Below are 26,006 nucleotides of genomic sequence, written 5' to 3'. Positions count from 1 at the left end.
TTTTTAAAAACAATTGTATTTGAATTACACAAAAAAAAAAAACAAAAAAATAGTTAATTTAAAAAAATAATAATATTAATTAAAATTCTAAAATAAATTAAATTTTTTTATTTATTTTATTTTTCGTTATTAGATGTAAAAACTTAAGCAACTAAAGTTCCTTTTTTTTATTTTTATCACAAGGATTGTAGCGGCAGTACAACAGATTTTTGTTATTTTATCAAAAACAAACTAGATTTAATGGAAAATAAAAAGACAATGCTCCAGTTAAACAAAACAAAAAAAATACATTAAAAACAAGTTAATAAAAATTAAGTATAAATGACATTATCTATACATAATTTACAAACTATATTGATCGCACACATATTAATAGATTTTTTTTTTTTTTATGATTTTTGTAAATGTTTTTTAAATACAACTCATATTTTCTCTTTTTGTTATAATTACTATTGTTATTACTAATCCTTATTATAAATTTTAATCATTTACTAATATTTTTTTTTAAATCGTTATATTCTTTTACAAATAAATAAAATTGGATATATATATTTAATTTTTCAAATCAAACATTGATACCCAATGGAAAACGAGTTTTTTTTTTTTTCTATAAACGAGACATTTTTGCCAAACACTTTGATGTTTTTATTATTATTTAAATAATTTAAAGAGTTATATTTCCTGGTAGACTAAATTCGCCAAGTCTTCCATGACAATCAACAGCTCTCACAGCAAAATAATAATTATTTCCCTCTAAAAACTGCATAAATAAAAAAATACATTAATTGTTATTTTTTGAAATTGGTATAAATTATTAATTGTTATTTTTAATTTACCTGTGTTAGTGTACATGCCATTGGCAATGGTAATGCTCTAACATCACCAACTTTTTTCCAAAGACTTGAACTTGGTGGTGTTGTTGATATTTCTTGGTATGCAAATAATTGGTAGCTTGCTATATCAGCACATTTATCAGACAGTATCATATTCCAAGACAACACAATTCCTTAAAAAATTATTTAAATTAAATAATGATTCAATCAATAATATAATTTTAATTTAACATTATTTATATTTGACTTATTGATAATATATTTATCATTTACTTACCATGTGTTACTTTTGATATTTTTAACGAAGGTGCAGGTGGTGACATTTTCCATAATGGATTATGTGTATGTGTTGGTGTGGCTGGAAGTGGTGCTGGATGCTAAAAAAAATAATATTCAATTTATAAAAAACAACATATCAATTTGCTTATTTTTGCTTGTTGAAAATGAAAAAATTAAATAACAACATGAATTTTAAAAAACAAATAAAACTTGGCTCTAATCATCAAGGCAATCTATTTTATAGCATGCATTTATAATTGATAATATTTAAATATAAATAAAAAATACACAAACAACAACGACTACTTACATTTACCTTGACTAATTGTACTGGTGGATTGGCACCAGGCATAACTCTTACTGGAGTAGTTTTAGGAACTGTTGTTATACCTAAAAAACAAGCATTAGCATTATATAATTCTAAAATTGTTTAAATGATAAACGTACCACTTGGTGCTATGTTGATGAATGAATTTCTTGAAGAACTTGCTGCAGTAACAACACTCGTTCGTGACTAAAATAAAATATAACAAAAAATAACATTAAAATTATGTTTTTAATGATGATAATAATTTTTATTTATTTATAATAAAATTACCGTTGATGCAGCTGATGTTAAAATAAGTTGTCGTGAAGGTGAACCACCTGGATGCATAAATATTACCCTTTGTCCATTAACATTATTAACTATTCCAGTAGGTTGTCCTTGTTGTCCAGTAACAACACGAATATTTGGCTGAGAAATTGTAACATGTGCTGATGAATTTGATGGTATCATTCTTGTTTGACGTTGTTGATTTTTTGGCAAAGTTGTTGAGGTAGTTACTGGTGCCACAAGTGCAGTCAATGCAGGTGGACCAGATAATATTTTTGTTTTTTCTTCCTCTTCAGTTAAATCAATTAAATTTTCACCATTTATACTTGTACGATTATTGATATTATTATTATTATTATTTTGATTGTTTATTGTTGTATTTCTTGTTTGACGATATTGTATATTTGGTGAATTTCCATTAACAATAATTGATGTATTATTATTATTATTATTAGATTGTGCTGTTGGTGAATTTGTTGGAGCAATTGTTATTCTTGTATCATTTACTTTTGGTACAACAATTGGTGATGTTATTGAATTAATAATATTCATTTGATTTGGTAATTGATTTTGTATATTTGCAATAACTTGTGGATGTACATCACCACCACGTCTTGGTGATCTTATTTTAATACCTTTACGTAATTGTACATTTGAATCATCAATTTGCATTGATGTTACTGTTGTACTCATATTACCACCACTCATAGAAACACCACTAACAATAACTTGAGTTGATGAATTATTTATTAATCTATTATTATTATTATTTATATTATTCATATTATTATTATTATTATTGGCATGATTATTTATGTTATTATTTTTATTAATTGTTGTTGTATTTTGTTGTGATATTTTATTATTAACTTGACGTAAATTTTGTACACCACGATCAGTTAAAAAATTTACTTGTAAACCAACTGAACGATTAATTTTTGTTGGTGCAAGATATATATCTGGATTTTTTTCACGATCACTTGCATAACGATTTATAATCATTTCAAAATCTTTAATTTGTTTAGCTAATGATGCACATTTTTGTTGTGATAATTCTTTAGCACGTTCAGATAATTTTGCTTGTTCACGTAATTTACCAATTTCATCACGCATTGTTATTGTTTCAATAATTTTTTGTATTAATAATTCTTCAAGATCTTCTTGTCTCATATTTGTTAGCTTTTGTTTACAATCACGTAATAATATTTTACGTAAATTTGTAAATGGTTTTATTTTTCTATTTGTTAAATATGTTTCTGTTTTAATTTCAATTTTTGGCTCAATTTTATTATCAATTTTTAAACGTTTATTATCAATTAAATCTGTCATTTCATTTGTTCGTTTTAATGAATTTGGTGATGTTGTTGGTTTTATTTTAATATCATAACTATCACTATCTGAATCATCATTTGCCATTTGACTATCTTTACGTATTAACTCTTCAGCTTTTTGTGCTGTTTCACGTTTAACCCGTAAACGTAAATTTTCTTTTTCTGTAAGAAAAAATAAAATAAAATAAAGTAATGATAGTAATATTATCTTAAATTAAATATATATATATTTACCTGGGTCAAGTGAATCACCAATAGTCTTAATTGATTTTCTTTTTCGTTTATTACACTGTTGTTTAGATGATCCATCAGGTGAATCAACCTGTTGTTCTTGATTGATAACTGAAATTTCATTATTTGATGTGCCAATTGATTCCTGATCATCAACAATCATATCTACTTTTTCATTATCACTACTTGTTGTTTTTACATCAACATCATTTGATTTTTCTTCAATTTTATCTATTTTTTCAACGTTTGATCCAACTGTTACTTCGTCAATTGTAACAATATCCATTGACTCAACAAGTTTTGAATCATCAGTAATAATTGTCTCTTCAGTTTTTTCTAAATCATTAGTTGATACATTTAATGTGGGTTCTTCACGTTCCAATACATGAATACACTCTTCATTTTTATTTATTTCTGTTACTATTATTTCAGAATTATTAATTTCCATTATTTCATTAACATTATTATTTTTATTTTCTTGCTCAATTTCTATTTCTGGTGTTAATATTGGTGGTTGTTCATTAATAACTATTTTATCTTTTATTAATTCTTCATTTGTATCTTTTAAAATTTCATCATTTTCAGTTACAGATGCAGATGTTGATACAAAACCGGAATCTGATGATTCATCTGTTTTAGTTGCTTCAATTTCCGTATTGTCATTTTTAGTATCAATATTTTCCACGACTTCTGTACTCTCAACACCATTTGTTATGATTTCAACATTTTTATTTGGATTCTTTTCAATATCATCAGAACTACTTACAGTCACTTCTGTTGTTGTTGTTGTTGCTGTTGTTGTGTTTTTATTATTAACCAATTGTGATTTATCAATATTTATATTATCTAAAATACCATTGACTTGTTTTTTGGGTAATTCAAATTGTAAAGAATCTGTACTTTCATCAGTACCTTGATCAAAATTTTTATCAGTCATTTTGTTATTTTTTTCAATTATATCTACATTTGAAATATTATTTTTTGGATTATCTAATTTTTCATCAATCATATCATTTTTAGATTTAATAATTACATTATCATTAGTTTGAATTTTTGAAATTGGAGGAAATATTTTTGTCATAAATTTCGGTGGTGATGATGATGACGATGATGATGGTGGTAATAAACTTGTATTTTTTTTATTTAAATATACTTTTTTATCATTTGAATTAACATTTTCATTAGTTGAATTTTTTAAACGTTCACAAGTTTTACGTATATTGTAATAATTTAAATTTAATGTATCAGGTATATATGAATTATTTTGTAATTGTTTAAAATTTGATATACGCAAAAAATTATGATAATTTTTATGACGATAACGTGATGATTTACCACCTAATCTCCAAGAATTATCATATGCTGATTGTGAAAATTGATTTAGAGTTATAGTTTTATCAATTATTTCTTTAACTGATAGCAAGTCATTTTCATTATCATCATTATTACAAAAATTAATTCCCAATAATGTATCATCTTCGGTAAAATCAATTTTATCCAAATCATCATTTATTCCATTTGTATATATTGGTATTAAATTATCATCTCTGACAACTGATGATTCTGCAATCATACAGAGTACTCATTATTATCATTCATTTTATTTACAATAAATTATATTAATTTCATTAACCACTACTACTAATAAATATATAAAAAACAAAAAAAAAAAAAAAACTATTAACCTTTATTATTGTTATTTATTGTTAATAGTTTTTTTTTTTTTTTTTTCTTTTTTATTAATAGAATAGAAAAAAAAAAAATGATGCAAGTCATGCTGAAGCTCCAAATGAAATCAAAATGGCGCATGACTTTATCAAAATGGCGGCAATAAAAACTGTTATTAATTATTTGAAATAAATAAAAAAAATTTAATTTAAATAAAACTTACCGTTAGCCATGTCATCATGAATTTTTTTTAAGGGATTATTAAGAGCTGATTCAGATGCACCACTTGATTTATCAGCATTTTCATCATCATCAGCTTCAACATCAGAATATCTTAATCGTATACTACCCTCAGATTGTGCATCATCTTCATCCTCTAAAACTTGATCCTCTGAGAAATTATCACTCAATAGTTGATCCTCCATTTCAGGTGTTATTTCATCATTATCAATACATTTTTCTGTATTTGACATTAAAGATGATGACAATGTTTTTGTCTCTGTTACATGTAACGCTTGTGTTTCCATTGCTTATATGTTTTTTTTTTCTCTTCTCTTTTCTTTTCTTTTCAATTGATTTATCCTTATTTTTTTATATATTTTTTATATTATATCTAACGATTATTATACAGTCATGTGAATTTTTTTAAATATAACATTTACATTTGTTATTATCATTAAATTTTTAAAATTAATAGTCAGTTCAAGTTGTAAAAAAAAAAAAAAAAAAGAATTATGTTTTTTTAAATCAAATGTAGAATTATTTGATTTAAATTTATGAATATTATCATTTGGTGAGACTAGATGTGTAATATTCTGGCCAAAATTCTCCCTCGAAATTATTCTAGGACAAAAAAATAAATCGATAACAGTTAAAATTGTGTATTACACAAAAAAATATATATATTAAAAAATTATAAAATGCAAAGTAAAATTTACACTAAAAATTTCAAATTTAGAATAAAAAAAAATATATCAAACATCAACAATTATTTACAAAAAAAAAAACAACAATTATTTAAAAAAAAATTTAAACACTTGATTAATTAAATAGGTTATTTGAAACTATAATAATAATAAAAAAAAAATAGTATAAATATTATCAATTTAAAAAACCCACAAATAAAAAAAAGTTGTTACACTCCTGGGTGGAGGTAACAGCTGAAGGCTGGCTTTGGCCCCGTAGCGTCTTAAATTGTAAAAATGTATACACTTAATGTTTGGACTAGTTGACTAACAATACTCCAAAAAAAATCAACTCAATAAACGACATAACACTTGTATTAAAATTACATATCACAAAAACACTTGTAAAAAATGTTTTAAAAATTTAAAAAAAAAAACAACATGGAGGAAAAATATATGAAAAAAAATTAAAGATACCGAGTAAATTTTCGTGAGACAAGTTTTTACTGACGGGATTGCACGAATGTGTAGAACAGTGAACCCAGGCCCAGGGATACATCATAACCGAACTAAACCGAATAATAACGAACTAACCAATATGCCGGTTAGAATGGTTTTATTCCAATAATTCCAAGAAAGATCAATTTCGATCCAAAATTATTTTTAAATTATTTAAAAAATTTCTAATATTCATTTACTAAATAATTTGTATAAATTTTCTTGTAAATTTTTTCAAGCTAATACTCATTGAGCTTCATTTAGTTTGGAAAAAAATTACAATCAAATTTTAATAATCATAAAAATTTATACGAATGCTTGTTTAAAAAATATATTGTGAAAAAAATTTCTAAAATGTTGGGAGAATTGTTGATTGGCTTATTCAGAACGTCACCACGAATTTGTTCTAAATATAGAAATTATGAATTTATCAAAAAAAAACTGATAAGATACTTTCCTATCAGTGAAAAAAAAATATATATGTATATGCATGTAGATGTATATACGTTAAAAATAAAAAATAAAAATTTTGGCAATTTTTCAAATGTAGAACGACGACGCCATTTTGTATATAGATAATTTTTTAAAATATTTAAATTATGAATAATATGTATTTAGAAGGAAAATTTCTTAGATAAACTTCATGTAGAATTATTGATTTATTGATAATTTTATTTTTTAGGCCATTGCGCATAAGAAATATAGAGAATTAATTTTTTTGATAATTAAATTAATTGATGTAATTTTTGTTTTTAAATATGAATTAATAAATATTATTCTATTCATATTAAATCCCCCACCTAACGTTTGAAAGTGCTAACAAAACTGCAATATCACCAGCTTCTCTTAAACAAATCGATTCGGCGCAGTGACCAAAAATTTTCTCATTATTTTTATTTTTCTCTCAGTATAATAATAAAAAATATCTCGTTTTTTTTTTTTTTTATCATTATTTTTTTAAATTCAAAGATAAATATTGGTCATTAATCAGCTCATTATTTTATAATAACGTTTATGATTATTTATCAATTTTTAAAAAAATAATAATATAACAAAATGTTTTTTGTAAATGGCTTAAAATACTTATTGAATGACGTAAAGTCACGTGGTATGGAAAGCTACCGCCAGGCCCAGTGAGACTCGATGCGTAGTTTATATTGTCGAGAAATCGATAAGCTCCGAAAAATTGCTTCCCTATGTACATCAGTAATAATAATAATAAATTTTAAACAAGACTTAAACTATTAAATTATTCATAGAATTTCATGTTAAATTTAAATTTTTTTATAATTTTTTATTATTAATTTATACCAACTATTCGTAAACATTAATAATAATAATTTAAAAAAATTTAATTTGTTTATATTTTTAGGCTATATTGACTATTATAATTATTATAATTATTGATGTATTATTATTTTCTATAGTGGTACTATACGGTACAGGCGTGAAACTAAAATTCATGGAATTGTACCGCATACGTAAATTCCTAGCAACTTCATATGAAGTTTGTTATCATAAAAATCCTAAAATCGGCTTCAAAACAAATAATTAATTTTTGTAAATTTTCCATGAAAACTAACCTCAATAACTTAAAAATTTTCCGCCATTAAATAATGATAATAATAATTGGTTAAATATAATTTTTGAATTGTATAATAAAATTGTTGTTATTGTGGGATTAATAATAATGTAAAAAATATTATTAATAATAAATTTTTACTATGATAAACAATCGATTTTTAAAAAATTCCGATAAATAGTTTGCTAGCCATTGTGAGTTCCGGCGATACCATCCTTGAGTCCTACTACCAAACGTGTTTTTATATACTTTTATCCCCTCTTAATACTACTTAGTGCTAACGTTGTATATATATAGATATACAGAATATATATATATATACATTTATGATCTATAATATAATTGTAATGTTGTCTTACCAAAGAGCGTCATGTTGGTTATAATATTGTTGTATTACATTTGGGACTCACAAATGAAAATGAATAGAAAATGAAAGATAATTTTCTATATAGTATTAAATAGTTTTCAGGCACGCCAACGCCAACCACAGTTGTACGAGGTAGCTACAACACTGCACGAGGAGGAAACGAGTTTGCAACGTTGCCGCTTCATTACAGTGTTGCATGATGAAAATATCATGGTTATATAAAATTTTTAGTTTATTTTTTAATATAAAATTATATATTATTATATATTATATTAATAAATATAATTTTTTATAAATAAAAAATTTTTTTTTCTTTTTATTTTAAGTAATATTAATTATACTTGATTATATAAACAATTTTATATGATCTTTTTTTAGTATCATACGATTTTCTTAGCGCATGCGTACTAGTAAATGATTTTTCCAAAGAAAAAAAAAACTTCATTCTTGAAGTTGAAGTTAATATTTTTTTTTTTTAAATATTAATTATTAATATTTAAAAAATTTCATTACAATTACATTGAGATACGTATATAGGCCATGATATTTTCGGAAAATAAAATCTATTAAAAATATATAAAAATTTTTATATAAAATTAATAAATATCTTTTTGAAATTTAATTATTATAAAACAAAAAAAAAAAAAAATAATTAAAATGACACTTTGGACAGTGTGTTACACATCATTTTCCGTTTAATCGATTAATGTATAATTTTTAACATTGGTGGCGCTGTTAAATGAGTCATTCTGACACAAAAAAAAAATGGTCTCATAGCAACAAAAAATTATCTATTTTTCATATATTATTATTTATCAAAAAGATCATCTCAATTTGTGTCATTAAAATTTCTCTAATTTCCTTCAATATCATTAAGCAATTACAAAATCCACTGAACCTCTACCTAACGCTTTTCCAACTTTCCATAAATTATTCTCTAATGCCCGTTATCGCCTGCAGTTCAACGCCCACAACTTCTTGTTAGAAAAATATGAAAAAAAAAAAACTACAACTTGCAGAATAAACTTGTTAATATTAAATCAATCATGGAATAAATAATAAATTATCTATTGAATTATAGAGAGCTATTGATTATAATAATAATCAAATGATCAAGTTGAATTCATGATTACAATTGAATACAATTCACACACAGTGAAAGATGTGTGAAAGATCAAGGACAAAATAAAATTTATTTATCTAACGATGACTGTATACATATATATATTTTGTGAATTTTGAAAGATGAAATTGATTATACGTATATATTATTTTATTAAAGACAAAGAGGCCAGTTAATTATGACGTCATAAAAACCAAATATACATTATGTTATTATGGTTGTGTGTGTTGAGTCTTAAGTAACAATACTTTCTATTGGTTAAAAGTCATTGGAAGGGATATGGTTTAATAAATAAACCAAGTTGATGGAGCCACTTGCTTGATAAATTTTTCTCTGACTCATCTTTTTTGCTTTGGCTTACTACTTTAATATATATAGACTAGCTTATTCATGTTTTTGTCTCATACACGATCTCGTTGTTCTCTCGTCTCTTGTAAAAATTCACTAATATTTTTTAGATCTATTTTCTTTTAGCTATATACGTTGTGAATTGAATTTTCATTATGAAAATTTTTAAATAGAAAATATTTTAATTTATTTTCTTGGGTAATTATTAAAATTTAAATTTACGATTTAAAAATTAATTTTTACACGAGTTTTATGTGGCTATAATGAAAATTAATAAAAACGGAAAATAAAAGTGAGAGTAACAAGTCAAAGATCAAAAAAGTTCAAATGAATTTGACACTATGAACTATGATGCGCTATAGTTTTAATAATTTATATTTCAAAACAAGATTATATTTATTTATTTTTAAAAATTATATTTTTCATTTTATAAAAAAATTTTAATTATTAATATTTTTTTTTTTTTTTTACCTTGTAAATATAAAATTATTATCAAGAGGCTAAAATTTACGTCTTATCAGTTCTTGGAAATTTTAGTTATTTAAAAAAATAAATTTTTATCTTATTGTTAGAATAGAAAATAAAAAAATTATCTAGAATTTTTTTTTTTTAAATTATAGAATATGTATTTTGAAAATTTTTTAGATAAGGCTATTTTCAAAAATCAATTGTTGTTTAATTTTTTAAATTTGATATTTTAACGATTAAGAATTTTTGTGATATATATCTGATATTGTATATAGTAGTTTGAATTTATCGATCGCATGAATTGATAGCATGATAGTATTTAGGAGGGTTGGGCAAGCATGACGTACTCCAACTTCCGAGCAACGATTAGATAGAACAGTAATCTAAATACGCTTCCTACTTCTAGCAGACAATATTTTGAAAATAAAAAAAATTAATTTGCTTTTAATATCAATGTTCTTCTCTATTATGACCTAATTTTTTTTTCAAAACTTGAACACAAGACACACTCGGAATTATTTCGAAATCAATTGAAATAAATTTTCCAATGTTTTTTTGCTATAATTTAATAACAATAACAATTAAGGAGGAATTTACCTTTCGTCTAATTAAGGTTAAATGAATAATTACAAAGAAAAATTACTTTTATCGATTTTAAAAAGTTTTCAAGTTGGCTAAAAGTTATCACAGACTTCCGAGAACTTTGTGACTTGTTCAAGTCGTATTGGTCGAAAAATTTCTAAATTAATTCCGCTGTCAAACGCATTTGTGAGGTTAGGTCAAATAGGGAAATCAAAAATATATATGTAAATAATTTTCATTAACGTCAATAAAACATTATTGTTTTTTTTTTTTTTTTGTATCCATTTTTGAATATTTTTTTTTTTGACAATTACAATATTTTTTACTGCAAAAAAAATTGTTTAACCGAGAAAAAGCCAAAAAAAAAAAAAAAAACGGTTAACTATTTTAGATACTATGATAAAAAATTAAATTGTTTATAATCATCAGTCTAAAAACGAAAAAAATATCAAATATTTCCGACTACCTAACCTAAAAAATCTCAAAATCAATAACAATTAATTTGACAAAAAAAAAAAGCAAGCCACGAATTTCCAAATTCTTTTGTTTTATAGATAAATAAAAAACAATTGTTGCATGCAAATTAATAATTAATAATAAATAATGCATACCTCGATGGATCATTTTGAAATACTTGTAAAAATATACACTAGGAGTAATGATAAAAATGATAAACCGGTGTGTTAAAAAAATTACCTCAAAAATTTTCACAAACACTACACATATACAATATAAAAATATAAACAAACAATAATAATAGTATTTTGATTGTCTATCTCTCTTCATGTTAAAAAAAGGAGCAACTAAATATTTTTATTGGTTAAAATTTAAAAGGGGGAGAGAGAGGGTAAATTTGAACTCTCTAATTTCCAGGCAGATAGAGCCACCTTCTTGATGCATAAATTTTTAAGATTTATTTTCATAACTGCGACTGTAGCTTTCATGAAAATCAGCCTAAAAACCGGCTCTTTTTTTTCGTTGTTCAATTGTTTTTTTTTTTTGTTTTTTAATCAGGCCAAATCATTGAACAGCCCTCGTCATTGTTAACTGAAATCATCATCAGACAGACGTTCATTTTGTTTCCAACTGAGAACAAAACCAAGCCATCAAATTGTACGTATTATTTATTAAAAAAAAAATTAATTAATTTGTAAATTTGACTGATAAATAAAAGCATATATTGTCAGTTGATAAAGTAATTAAACAATTGTCAATGATTTATAATTTTTGTTTTAATAATTCGAATGGGCGGTGCCGTTTTGTCTTGATAAAATTGATCAATCATTTAAAAGTTTATCAGTTAATTAAATCACCAATTTTTTTATCAATAATTATAATAATTTAATGATAAAAAAAATTAATTATTAACCGGCTTGTGTTCAACGTCATTGCATTTTTTTTTTTACATTTTATAATTTTTTTTCAGTCAAGATGCCAAGCTACAAGGTCACTTATTTTCCAGTCAAAGCTCTTGCTGAACCAATTCGTATGATTCTCAGTTATGCTGGACAAGAATTTGAAGATGATCGTTTTGATCGTGAAGATTGGCCAACTAAAATAAAGCCAAGTAAGTTTATTGATAATTTAAATGATTGATAAATCATTTGTTAATTAAAAAATAAATTTAATGATTTAATAGCAATGCCATTTGGACAAGTACCAGTATTGGAAGTTGATGGTAAAAGAATAAATCAATCAACTGCAATATGTCGTTATCTTGCCAAGCAATATGGTCTTGTTGGTAAAGACGACTGGGAAAATCTTGAAATTGATTCAACTGTTGATACAATTCATGATATGCGTTCGAGTAAGTTTTTACTATTTAAAAATTATTATGATTTCTTTATAAAATTGTTGATTATTATCAACAGAAATTGCTGGATTTTTCTATGAGGATGATACAAATGCCGAAGCCAAGGCTAAGAAAAAAGAGGTTGCATTGAAAGAAACAGTACCATTTTATCTTGAACGTCTTGATGCTCAAGTTAAAAAAAACAATGGTTACTTTGTTGGTGGTAAATTAACATGGGCTGACTTTGTTTTTGTTGGTATCATTGATTATCTTAATGCCATGGCTGGCTATAATATCATTGATAAATATGATAATTTAAAATCACTCAATGAAAAAGTACTTGCTCTTCCAAAAATCAAGGAATGGGTTGCTAAACGTCCAGTTACTGAATTTTAATTTTCATTTTTTTACTTTATGCTTCCACAACTTGGTGTTGAACTATTTGGCATCAAGTTACTTCATTTATTTTTCGTACTATTAAAATATATATTCAATGTTTCTGTTAGTCATAATGCCAGAAATAATTTATAAATTGTTTAAACAATCATCAAGAAGTTTTCCATAAAAAAAATAATTCATTTTATTTTTTTTCTATGTTCATTAAATTAATTATTTCCTGGCTTTAAACGACTACAGTATTTATAATTTTGCACCAAGAATATTTTCAATATATAAAAATAACAAAATGTTATAATCTTTGATAAAATTATAATAAAAAAACATTTATAAATAAAAAAAAAGTTCTTTTTTAATTAATTTTTCTTGATAATTACGTTTTTTTTTTTTGCTGATTATTCATATGGCTTTGTTGACTTGTGACATTCATAATATTTAAATGTTTATTTAGCTTTTTTTTATAATATTTTTTACATTGAGTAATGAGATGATTAGATATTGTACTTGCTGAGTCATGAGTCGAGAATATTCTGCAGGTACATTTGAAAATAATATTTAATCATTGATCGCTTTGAATGTATATTTATTTTTATCAAAAAAGTCAACAAGATAAACATGATAACGTATTTATTTGGCTTTTTTTTTTGATGTCATGAAAGAGAATAATCGATCTGCTTGAATAAAATTATCCTAGATCAATGTTTCATGTCGTAATCACCGTGACGATGGCAACAATCCATCATCACAAAAATATTTATCTATAAAAATTATTTTCAATATAAAATTATAAATATTAAATAATGTCAAGTTAAATAAACAGCATGAAAAATATATTTTTGCAATATATTTTTAATCGAAAATTATCATTATCTTACTTGATAAATACAGACTTTTTTATTTTATTTATTAACAACAGTACCAAGCTGAGTTTATTTAATTAATATATATTTTTTTTTTTTCTTTTTGCATTGTCATTTTGTTGACTCAAATGTTTACATAAATTTTTACAGATAAAATTATATAATCCTTTTTGTTTTTTTGTATTTTAAATTTAGCTATTGGAAAAAAAAATTATTGTAATTTTTTTCTGTAACATTTAAAAATTGTTCGTCCTCGAAAAAAATTAATTATAATAAATTTAAAAAACAAGTTTATTATTAAATTATAGATTATCAAATTTAAATTGTCTTTTTTTTTTTTTAAATATCCAGTTTGGTAAGTTTATTTCCAAGAAGATCCATTAAGTCATCTTGTAATTTTTTTTTTCGAATAAAATTAAACATGCATTGACTTTTTTTTTTAGTTTTCGTAATATAAATATAAATTTCGATGATATAAAATTACAACATGTTTAATTAATTTTATGTATTTAATGTTTATTTTTTTCTTAATCAACATTATTTTTGATAAGTTTTATAAAATTGATTGAATATATTCTGGATTATTTAGCATGTACACAGAAACGAAGGAGATTGTCGAGGTCAAAAGAATGGAAAATTTTCCACCTTCTAACTCATGTCCTGATTGAGTTCAATTAAAATAAAGGACAAACTAACATTATTAAAAATAATTACAAGATGAAAAAAAATAAATAAATAAACAAATGATTTTTCATTAAATCAAATAACTACTTAAAACTCTAAAAAATTAATTGAAAAAACAAAGAAAAACTAGGCCATCTTATCAGCTAAAATAAAAACTAATTATTCTTTTTTTTTCTAAACAATAAATTCTAAATAATAACAAAAATAATTTGAAAAATAAATAAATTATTTCATTGTAAAATATTAATTTAAAAAAAAATATTAATATTATTTTAAAAATAAAATTTTTTAATTTTTTTTTCTATTTAATTTTTATAATAGAAATTTTAATTATCTACCTAGAAATAATTATGAAAAATATTATTTATTTAAAATCACAATGCCATTGTATTTTTTTATCCAAGAAATATTTTTTTTTTTTTAAATTTTTTATATATACAATAGATGTTTTTAATGTGTACATTTTGTTACAATGTACTGTTATTTATTATTTCTAAATAGAAGGGGAATTATTTCTACCATAAATTCTAAATGACGTAACAAATAAAACAATATATATACCAAGCCTGTTTTATTTTATTTTTTTCGAGGCAGATAAATTGTAATAAGTTGTATCAAGAGTCAGTCGTGTTGAGCTATCCAGTGCAGCAACAGCTAAAATAAATTTCTCTCGTTATAATTTCAAGGTAGCGTAGATAATTACTATTTTTAAAATAATATTTATCTAAATATTAACACCTAAATTTATCATCAAAATAAATAATCTCTTCAAAAAAAAAATAAATAATTTTCATTTGTTTATAATCTGGAATAAACTTAGTTTAATTAATTGCAATTTTTTTTAAATTTTTGCTTTGACTTTTTTGCTCTAAATATTTATCTTGTTATTACGTAATAAATTTCAAATTGCAATTAATAACTAGTGGGTGTGATAATAATTTTATAAAATAAATATAGAATGTAAGAAAAAAAGGCCTTGAATAATTTTTATAATATTTTAATTTATTTTACTTTCAAAAGGATATTGAAAATTTTAAAAAAATGCCAAGCTACAAGTTGACTTATTTCAACATTACCGGTCTTGGTGAACCAATCAGGTATTTGCTGAGTTATGGAGGAGTTGATTTCGAAGACAAACGTGTCAGTTTCGATGAATGGCCTGCATTAAAATCCCGTTAGTATAGCCACAAAAAAAAAAAAAAAAAATTAATTGAACATAAGAGATGAAAAAAATACAAAAAAGAAATCATGATTGTTAACTTTTTAATTTTTTTTGTTAATTAGAAATGCCAATGGGACAAATGCCATTATTAGAAATTGATGGAAAAAAATATAATCAATCACAAGCAATTCTTCGTTATCTTGCTAAAAAATTTAAAGTTGCTGGTGGTGATGATGATGAAGCATACGAAATTGACAATGCTGTTGATACCATGGCTGACATGAGAATTGGTAATTTTATAAATTATTTAAACATTTATTTCATAATTATTACAAGGTAATTTATAAAAATTAAATTTTTTTTCTTTACATTGATTTAATCTTGAAAAAAAATAAACAAGTGATGACGTAATGATGAGATAAATGAAAAAAAATTCTTAATGATTCAACAATTTTTATAAAATAATATTTCATCATTTTTAGTTTGTTTAAAATAATTTTATTTTCATTTTTCTATAATTTAATTTAATTATTATTAAATTCATACAATATTTATACATAGATAGTTAATCATAATTAATTATTTTTTTAATTAAAGCATTGGCAACTTGGCACTTTGAAGCTGACGCAGCAGCAAAAGAAAGGCAAAAGGAAAAAGCATTTAGTAAAATGGATTTAGTACTTGGAAAACTTGAGGAAACTGTCAAGAAAAATAGCGGCTATTTAGTTCGTGGAAAAGTGAGAAATTTTTTTCTTTTTTATTATTATTATTTTCTTAAAAATTTTGTAATTATATTTTATATTTTTTGCAGTTATCATGGGCAGATATTAGTTTAGCTGCTTACAATGATTTTTTGTCAAAAGTTATTGGAAAAAGTCTTGTTGCTGATTATCCAGAATTGAAAAAACTCATTGAAAAAGTATCAGCAGTTCCAAATATTAAAAAATATCTTGAAAAACGTCCAGTTACACAAATGTAATTAAAAACTGAACAATAATCAATATAAATTTGATATCTTTTACTGTTTTTTATTGTTATTTTTGTTTATTTTTTAACTAACAATTAAAACACAAATGTAATCATTAATAATACATAAAACATTTAATTATTTTATTCTTATACACAAATATATTATTGAATAATTAAAAATATTGTTTAAATTATTTTTCATTTTACATATATATTTTAATTAATTGCATTCAGCATAAATTAAATATCAATCACAGGTTGCTTGAAAAATAATACAAAATTATTTCGATTATTTCGTTGCTTTTTTTTTACTTCAATTCAGTCGTTGAATTTAAATAATTAAACACTATAACAAATACGCTCCTTTGGAAATTTTTTAACACAAGAGAATGTAAAAAAAAAAAAAAATTATTTTAATTTATTTAAACAATGGTAATTGTTTTTTTTTTTTCTGGTTTGTTCAGTCATTGTTTGACTATCATCTCATGGTCATTATAACTAAAATTAAAAAAATAAATAAATAATAATTGTAATATAAAATTTGGATTTTTTTTTGTGATATTAAAGAGTAGAGCTTGTAATTATTTTTAATGTAAATTTATGTAATAATATCGTAATTTAACTCGCCCATGTAACGTGCCAATTCAGAGCCAGTAAATTCAGTTTCATCTAAATCTTGAAGACTTGAATTACTTATTGTATTTGCACTACCAATACTCAATGTATGCTGAATTTTAGTTTGTACATTTTGTTGTTGTAAATTATTATTATCACTTTTTTGTTGTCTATTTTGATTAGTGAATAGACCCTTTGTTCCAGATCTAAATCGTTCAGCAAGTACACCTTTAAAATAGAAAAAAAAATTACAATTATTAGTAATTATTATTTTTTTTGATAAAATTTTTATATTATATAGTGAATTTTCATTGATCGGTCTGTTTTTATGTACATAAATTTAACGAAAAAGTCGCATATACAAACGTTCAAGTGGAACGCATATAAACCTTTTTTTTTTTATTTTTTTATATTTGTCTATCAATGTAAAGGTTGCGGTGGGAAATTGCGCAAGCGACCTTTTTCGTTGAATTTTTTTTCTACATCAAGTAAAAAAAAAAAAAAAAATGAAATACATTTGTAAAACGTGACAGTTTTTGAAAAATAGACAGTAAAAAATCTTTGTTGACAAAAATATCGAAAAAAAAAAAAGGGTCTATTGTTTCGAAAAGAAAAAAATCTGAAAAAATCTTTATTTCTTAAAACAAATTATTTTCCTGTCAATCGATGTTTGAATATAAAAAATAGTAAAAAAATTCGATAACGTTATAAATAAATTTCGAATAATTATAATTCATATTTTTTTATGTCTATTATTGTAATATAAAATGTATATATAATGAGGAGAGACAATTTGTGTCTATCAAAATTTTGACATTAATTGAAAAGAAAACGAGAGAAAAAAACAACAAAGAAACTATTTTAATATCTAAAAATATAACAATAGAAATAAAATTTAAATTATAAAAAGAGCAAAAAAAAAATATAAGCTTTAGAAAATTATTATTTATATTCTAAACAGTAAATGCTTATTTTCAAATTAAATACTAGGTGGGGCGCTTCGCGCCTATCCCACCTCCGTAAAAACAAAAAAATGTATCTTACCAAGTGAAACAGTTTTATGAGAACGTTGACTTTTATTTAAACATAAATTAACTGGTGCATGTGATAGCCCACCATTATTATGACATCCTTCATTAAAACTTTTAGCTAATGATGTTACAATTGTTATTTGATTTTGGCAATTATCATTTGTCTGTAAATGATTTTTATTCCATTCACAATTATCATCATTAACAATATGACAAATAACTTTTGGCTCAACTAAATTAATTTTACTTGATGATAACTTATTAATATTAATATTTTTATTTTTATTATCTTTTATTATTATTGGTAAATCATTATTTTCAATATTTAATTTATCAATTTTATCAATACGTTTTATTGTTGTTAAACGTTGTGTCTCATCACTGCCAGAATATGATCCTGAATTTTTTTCTTGTTTTTTAATTATTGATTTATTATTATAACGTGATAAACTACTGTATGTTAAACGACGTGGACTTGTTGTTTGAAGTGATCTTCCTCCACAATGTTCAGCCAACATTGACTATATTTTAAAAAAAAGCAAAAATTATCAAATATTTATTCTTCAAAGTTTAAAAAAAAGTTTAAAATTAAAAATTTTTTTTTTTGTAATATTATTATAATAATTATTATTAAATAAATATTATCTTAATAAAAAATTTTATTGATTTTTTAAAAAATTTTAATATAAATTATTCAGTATATATAATTTACCTTGAATGCTTCACGAAACTTGTTTGACATGATGTTGTATAAAAGTGGATTAACCGTTGTTGAAAGAAAATATAATATTCCAGAAATATATGTCACTATTTTGTAGACTGTTGATAAATCTGTTTCAATTTGTGAACCAAGACTTTTAGCATAAACAGCAAGTAATCTTTGAGCATGAAATGGAGCCCAACAAACACCAAATGCAACTGTAACAAATACTGTAACAAAAAAATTCATAAATTATTAATAAGTTTATGTAAAAAAAAAAAAAAAATTATAATAAAAGAATGAATTAAAGGGAGAAATAATAGGGTGAAAAAAGTTTTTTTTTATTGAGGGTAGATGGATATAAATTAAATTGCTTTATAAATTTTTCTTTTTGAAAATATTTTACTTGATGACATGAATTTACGTTTATTTATTAATTTTTTTATCATAATCAACACATACTTGATAACATTTCACTCATTAATTATTAATCCTTGAAGTATTTTTTGTTAATTTAAATTTCATGTGGTGAAAACCAGTCTTTTAATTTATTTCCTATTCAAGTTTGACCTTCAAGTCCATATTCGGCGTTATTTTAAACGTAAAAATAATATTTTTTTAAGTGAAAAAAAAAACATAAATCAAGTCTAATTATTATATTGGTTTTAGTCAATATTTATTTTGGAATTGTAGCATTAATTAGTCAGCAATTTTTAATAACTTAATTGTCATTTAGTGGGTCAACAGTTCGTGGTTTTGTGCAAGACTGAATCTTGATGATCCAAATAATGACATAAATACATGGTCAATTTAATTCTACTGTCCTACAGAAACAGGAAAATTCTTTTGTCTTTATAATTAATTGTCTGATCAAGGATAAACCTTTTTTTTTTTTTTATAAAATCATATTTTATCAATTAGTCCGTTCAAAAGATATATTGTCACATTTAAATAAGATGACATTTATAATTTTTTTTTCAAATTATATACCTGATCCAGTGACTTGCATAATTATTTTTTTTATAAATAAAATTATTTGTTTATCAATCTCATAATCAATATTATGTCTAGGAATTTTTTTTACACTATTATGTATTTTTTTTTTCTATAGTAAAAATTAATCTCAAGCTGCGAAATTATCATCAACGTTGAGACAACATTAATTTGTCTTACAATATAAAAATATTATTTAAAAAAATTAAAAAATAACAATAATTATTTAAAGATTATTTATAACAATTTTTTGTTGTTTATCTACTTTATTAAAAAAATATTTTTCAATTAAATATTGACGGAAAATATAGGTACACTTTTTTTTATGATTTTTTAAAAAATTTATTTTCAAAAAGTTTTATTAAATAATATAATAATAATGCTTATATTATTGTTTCATTAAATTTTATGGTATTTTGAGTTTATTAAAGATTTTATTTTTTCATTTTTAAACCATCATGTTTATTTTTTTTATATATTTTTCTTTTGTCCTATGGGAAAATTTGTTTTTATAAGTTTGCTGTTTAAATAAAGACCCTCAAGGTTTTACCATTGAACCTTTTAAGGGGTGAAAATTTAAATAATAAATTACACAAGAAAAAAAAAAAAAAAAAGAATATACTCACAATCTTTATATATACTCACAACCTAGCAGTAGAATGCCAATTTCCGGTGGATCAATGTCTTTTGAATTTTTATATTTTCTATTTTCTCAGTTTACTCTTGAAGAAAATATTATATTTTCTTTATTGATCTATTTTACTTTTTTAAATAGCTTTTGTAACAGCTTACGTATTTTTTTTTTAATCCTATATTTTTACTTGTTATTGTTATTTAATTATTTACTAATTATTAAGGGTGAATTTCGATCCTCCAGTTTTTAAGTAATTTATATTTATTTCGAATTGTTTTCTATAGAAAATATTGACAATTGGGGATCCATTTCGATACACAAAATCACAAGATTATTTTCCGTTTTAATGAATATTATTTCAGCTGTATTATCATTATTTTATTTTTCTTTAAATTTATTTACTTCTTGGAAATTAGATTTTTTCAAGGACCATCCAATTTTTTTTTATATACAGTTATTTTTAAAAATTCATTTAAACAATTTATAATTGACATTAATTAAATTAGATATTTTGAAATTAAATTATTTTCATAATGTAATAACGTAATTAGAAATATGTCATTAAAATAAACAGCAATGAAGGTTGAAATTATAGTTAGTTTTAGTTGAATGAATCGTCAACAAATGTTGATTACGATTCTGTCATTGCAATGTGTATGTTTTTTCATGTAAACAAACATCCAAAGCGTCACATTTATCCACGTGTATATCTATTTCTTTATGGCAAGAATAAAAAATAAATAATCAACGAAATAAAAAACCCGGAAGTACATGCAATGAAAAATTTGCAGATGGAATTTCTAGAGTTTATGAGCTAATTTAAATAACTTTGATTATATCCAAAAATAGAAATGAATAAAAAATGCAAAAGAAGCAATTTTTTTAATTGAAAAAATTAGATGAAAAAGAGTATTGATTTAGTTCAATATTAAATAATAAGAAATGAAAACTTTGAGTGCACATTGATGTACCAAAATTATGGAAAATAATTGGTAAAATTTGTTGAGATATTAAATAATAAACTGATATAATATTTCACACTAACAAAATATATTACACGTGCAGGGATTTTGTAAGATCAATTACTTATTTATCTTCTCTGGCGTAAAATAAATGCCAAACTGGTCAAATGTCAGATTATTCATAATGGATTTATTTTTGTCTAGAGTATATTTTTTTTTTTCAGCTGATTTATTGATTTCGCCACGTGGAAACTCGAATTTTTCTATGTACTAAATCATATTCAAATTTATCAATAATAATTTTTGAATTAAATTTTTTTTAAAATATACATATTGTATATTAATAATTAATTTATAAAATTTTTTTTGATTTATCTATTTATACTTTTTCATTGAAATTAATTCGAATGAATTTATCATGATTTGTTTATCCTAGAAATATTTGTAGACTATTCAGATGTCATGTTGTCTATAAAAATAATAATCCTATCAAAAAAAAAAAAAAAAAAGCATAATGTCCTTATCAGAGAATAAAAACTAATGATAAAAATTATTCAATTTTCATTATCTCTTTTTATCTCAATATAATTTTTTTCCATTTTTTAAAATTTTTAATTTCTTCTTTCACATTATCGTTAATTTTTTTTTTCATTTTATAATTTTACTAATACCAAATTTATGCTTAAAACATTACCCAAGAAAAAAAAAAGAGGGAAAACTAATGACGCAAAAATTCAATTATTAAAAATTGGATAATTAAATTAATTTATAAATTTATTAAGTGTTAAAATTAAGAAAGATCAACAACCTGATTTAAAAAATTTTCCTTTCTTTATTAAAATAAATTAAAAAAAAATAAAGTTAGATGATGTTTTACGTCAAGAAGTTGTTGTCTAAGGGTGCCCTGATATTTTCCTTCGTCATAATAACATAAAAGACCATGCCGAAAATTTTTCCCAAACCATCATCGAGCTTTCCAAGCCAAATGGCAATATTCAGCCAACGAAAGTGTGCCATTTTTTTCTTACCCTCAAAACTAATGGGTTTCTTTGCCTTACTTGTTATTTTTTTTTTTTTTTTTTATTACTTTTTCTTTTTCTGCAAGATTCTTTTTCATATATATATATTTTCTCACCCTGATGTATTTTTTTTTTCAAGTATATCCACATTGTCTCTCCCTTTTGCATTAAATATTTTATCAACCTAGCACAATAAAATGTGTCGTCTCTTCTTTTTTTCATATCACAAAAATATATATTTCCTATTTATTTTTTTCTTCTATAAATATCACGACAAGTTATCAAATTTATTTTACTATTTTATTGTCTTCATGATAGCTAGAATAGTCAAGGTCATAAATGTATTTTTAAATTTATTTTTATTTTATTTATCGTAGGTTTTAGCATGGCTGTAATTAAATAATTATTGTGCAATTAAATGCACTAAAATTACCCCACTTAATTCACCCAAAGTGTCGGTGTAAATGTTCAATAAATATATATTAAAAATACAATAAAATAAAATTAAGAAAATGCAATATAAATTTAAAAATAAGAAAAAAAAAATTATGTAAATATAAATTAAGTTGATGTTTATTATGAAATCTAAAAGTTTAAATTGATGATGAAATTTTATAGACATGTTTAACTATTTTTGTGTGTCATTATGATCATCATATGTGAATAAAAATAAATTAAATACATTAAATAAAGAATGACAAAAAAAATAAAAAAAAATTTATTTGTAAAAACGTCGTTAGGAATGTTGAATGGACTGGTTCTTTACCAATGACCTTTTATTTTACATTTCCGTTGAATTTTGCAGTTTTGGATTGTTTGTGAAAGCCAAAAAAAAAAAATAGGTTAAACAAAAAAAAATTAATTAATTATACTCGAAATTAATTAAACAAAAATAAAACTCAATGTATTTCGATTTTCGATTCTATTTCTACAGTGTATCTTATCGAAATTCGTAAGATAAAAAAAAAAAATAAAATAAATTTTATCGATAATAGATTCTAGCCTTTCCTAAAAAAATAAAAAAAACTTTTTTTTTTATCATAAATTGCCCTCTGATATAATCAAATCAAAATAACATTTACAAATTATTCGAAAAAATTTTCGTAGAAAAAAAAATACAAATCGAAATACAAAAAAAAGTTTCTCATGAATTTTCTTGTATTTTATCTTAATAATAAATCTTTTTTTTTTTTTGTTATCATGTAAGAAATTTTGAATAATATATTTTTTAAAATTATATTGTTATTAGAGGAAAAAAAAAAAATTAAATATTAATTATAAAAATATATTTTAAAAACTCACCGAGCATTCGAATGATATTTCTTTGTGACGCTACTCTTGATCTTCCACTTTCAGTGTTATTTAAACTTCCAGGTATATTATTACGTTTAACAGAAATAAGTATTCTTGAATCACGTAAATTCATGCCAATTAATATATATAGTACTGTTATTATTGTCATTGGTAAAACAAAAAATATAATTGTCGAAATTTCAAATGCATGATCAAGAATTTTCCATTTAACTGAACATGTTGCTGAATCTGGTAGCTTCGCACCATTTTTATCAAATTCATATATTATTCCAAATTGTATTGCTTGTGGTATTGCTAAACACAATGCAAAAAACCATATGAAAATTACGTATTTTATTGCACGTGATAGCTTAGACATTGTGTGAGACAAAAATGGATGACAAATTGCAACATATCTGAAATTAAATAAATAAATAACTATATTAATTTATAAATAAATAATCTAATAAATAAATAAAAAAGTTGATAAACCAATAAATAAATAAATAAATAAATAAATTTTACATTTATTTAAATTATCATGCAAGAGAATCAGGCTCGAAATTTATGAGAATTATTTCGAAAATTTTAGAAATCTGATATCAAAGAAAAAAAAAAATAAATCTAATATTTCAAATAAAATAAAAATTTTTCCATTTAATTTTTTAGATTTATAATAAAATAATAAACAATTTAGCAATATTTAACAATTAATTATTTAAAAAATAAAATCTCCAAATAAATAAATAAACTAGTTTTAATTCATTTTATTTTATCGAAAAAAAAAAATTTCTTTTTTCTTTAAATATTTATATTATTATTAATATTATCATGATTTTTTTTTTTTTTTACTAAACATAATACTTTTATAAATTTAAAAATAAAATATAAAATATTTTTCGTATATATATTTTAAAGCCAATAAATTTTTATTCTTTATGATAACATTTTTATTTATTTTTTTTTCTAGCTGACAACTTTCTTTTTCGATTTTAAATTAATAATAACAACAATATATAAAAATAAAAAAAATATTTATAAATTAATAGATTGATATTTAAAAAAAATAAATTAATAATAAAAAAATGAGATAACCTTTCAACAGTAAATGCAGTGATTGTTAGAACAGTTGCATTTGCAGATGTCTCAGCCGCAAATGATGATATTATACAAAATGTTTCACCAAATATATATGGATAATGTGACCACATGTAATACATTTCTGGTGGTAAACCAGATATTAAAAGTAACAAATCAGATATTGCAAGACTAAATAAATAATAATTTGTTGCTGTATGCATTGAACGATTTTTAGCAATAACAACACAAGTTGATATATTTCCAATAAGACCAGTTATAAATATTGCAATATATATTATTGTTATTGGTACAATTATTATTAATGCATCATGTTTATCTGATACTTGATTATTATTTATCAATAATTTATCAATTGAAACATTTATATGACTTGATAAATCATTTGTCTCAATCGAAACATTTTTCATCAATTCGAAATTCATTTTACTATTATTTCTATCTTCAATTACACTTTTATATATATTTTCTATTTTTGTAATTTTTCTTTAATTAAATATTTTTATTATTTTTATTTTATTTATTAAATTTACAGTCAATGACATTTTAAATTATATTTTTATACTTTTTTTTTCTTTTGCCACATTTTATTATTCAGAGGAAAGATTTTTTTAAATATTATAAAAATATAAATAATTATAAATCAACGAAATATGTACTTTGTATTTTGCCACAAATAAATAAAAAATTTTTTTTTTTTTACAAAAGAAACTCTTTCTTGATTTTATTTTTGAATATATGTTGATTTTTTTTGTATCTATTTTTATGTCAAACAGAATATATATATATTTTTTTTTTATTTTTTAAACTTGAGTGTTTTTTTTTTTTACTCTTATATTCATCACTATTTTAAATATAATTATAATTCAAAAAAAAAAATAATACGTCAAATAATTTTTCACCATCACTTTTTAAACCCAATTAAAAATAAATTCAAAACTATCACCAAAAAAAACAAAATTTTTAATTTATAATATTTTTATTAAAA

At 22.4% G+C, this 26,006-nt stretch overlaps 3 protein-coding genes across 6 annotated transcripts; 1 reads left to right on the top strand and 2 right to left on the bottom strand.

Annotated features, from left to right (window-relative positions):
- Window positions 1-11,549, bottom strand: LOC122854398 (putative uncharacterized protein DDB_G0291812). 4 transcript variants are annotated; one of them, XM_044155011.1, is made up of 9 exons: window positions 8,282-8,427; window positions 5,161-5,780; window positions 3,273-4,832; window positions 1,711-3,200; window positions 1,560-1,626; window positions 1,423-1,502; window positions 1,111-1,210; window positions 837-1,006; window positions 1-760 (listed from the first exon to the last, which is right to left on the bottom strand). In XM_044155011.1, the coding sequence occupies exons 2-9, from the start codon at window positions 5,462-5,464 to the stop codon at window positions 665-667; spliced, it is 3,867 nt and encodes a 1,288-aa protein (XP_044010946.1). In that variant the 5' UTR covers window positions 5,465-5,780; window positions 8,282-8,427; the 3' UTR covers window positions 1-664. The 4 variants fall into 4 exon arrangements, with proteins under 4 accessions (XP_044010946.1, XP_044010950.1, XP_044010947.1 ...); XM_044155015.1 differs by lacking the exon at window positions 8,282-8,427 and adding an exon at window positions 11,422-11,549 and having other exon boundaries at window positions 141-760; window positions 1,429-1,502; XM_044155012.1 differs by lacking the exon at window positions 8,282-8,427 and adding an exon at window positions 11,422-11,548 and having other exon boundaries at window positions 142-760.
- A 238-nt stretch (window positions 11,550-11,787) lies between these two features.
- Window positions 11,788-16,691, top strand: LOC122853698. Its single transcript, XM_044154115.1, has 9 exons — window positions 11,788-11,923; window positions 12,237-12,377; window positions 12,450-12,617; window positions 12,682-12,993; window positions 15,152-15,228; window positions 15,563-15,716; window positions 15,827-15,994; window positions 16,302-16,441; window positions 16,516-16,691. The coding sequence occupies exons 2-9, from the start codon at window positions 12,242-12,244 to the stop codon at window positions 16,681-16,683; spliced, it is 1,323 nt and encodes a 440-aa protein (XP_044010050.1). The 5' UTR covers window positions 11,788-11,923; window positions 12,237-12,241; the 3' UTR covers window positions 16,684-16,691.
- Window positions 16,692-17,215: 524 nt separating this feature from the next.
- On the bottom strand, window positions 17,216-25,563 carry LOC122854399 (thyrotropin-releasing hormone receptor-like). The gene is given in 5 exon segments (XM_044155016.1): window positions 17,216-17,516; window positions 18,333-18,840; window positions 19,032-19,249; window positions 23,930-24,336; window positions 25,016-25,563. Coding segments are annotated over 5 exon segments (1,926 nt in total). The 3' UTR covers window positions 17,216-17,271.
- Between the last annotated feature and the right edge of the window lie 443 nt (window positions 25,564-26,006).

The sequence above is a fragment of the Aphidius gifuensis genome, linkage group LG4 (genome assembly GCF_014905175.1).
Source record: "Aphidius gifuensis isolate YNYX2018 linkage group LG4, ASM1490517v1, whole genome shotgun sequence".
NCBI lineage: Eukaryota > Metazoa > Arthropoda > Insecta > Hymenoptera > Braconidae > Aphidius > Aphidius gifuensis.
This window is presented reverse-complemented; position numbering and strand designations above follow the sequence as displayed.

Excerpts from the sequence above, each read along its gene's own strand:
- LOC122854398 (XM_044155012.1), bottom strand. The coding sequence starts at position 5,464 with ATGGAAACACAAGCGTTACATGTAACAGAGACAAAAACATTGTCATCA. Across the intron at positions 1,627-1,710 it reads TAACATCAGCTGCATCAACG|TCACGAACGAGTGTTGTTAC; the intron begins GTAATTTTATTA and ends ATTTTATTTTAG. Across the intron at positions 761-836 it reads TGGCATGTACACTAACACAG|TTTTTAGAGGGAAATAATTA; the intron begins GTAAATTAAAAA and ends TTATTTATGCAG.
- LOC122853698 (XM_044154115.1), top strand. The coding sequence starts at position 12,242 with ATGCCAAGCTACAAGGTCACTTATTTTCCAGTCAAAGCTCTTGCTGAA. Across the intron at positions 12,618-12,681 it reads AATTCATGATATGCGTTCGA|AAATTGCTGGATTTTTCTAT; the intron begins GTAAGTTTTTAC and ends TATTATCAACAG. Across the intron at positions 12,994-15,151 it reads TAAACGTCCAGTTACTGAAT|TTGTATCAAGAGTCAGTCGT; the intron begins TTTAATTTTCAT and ends AATTGTAATAAG.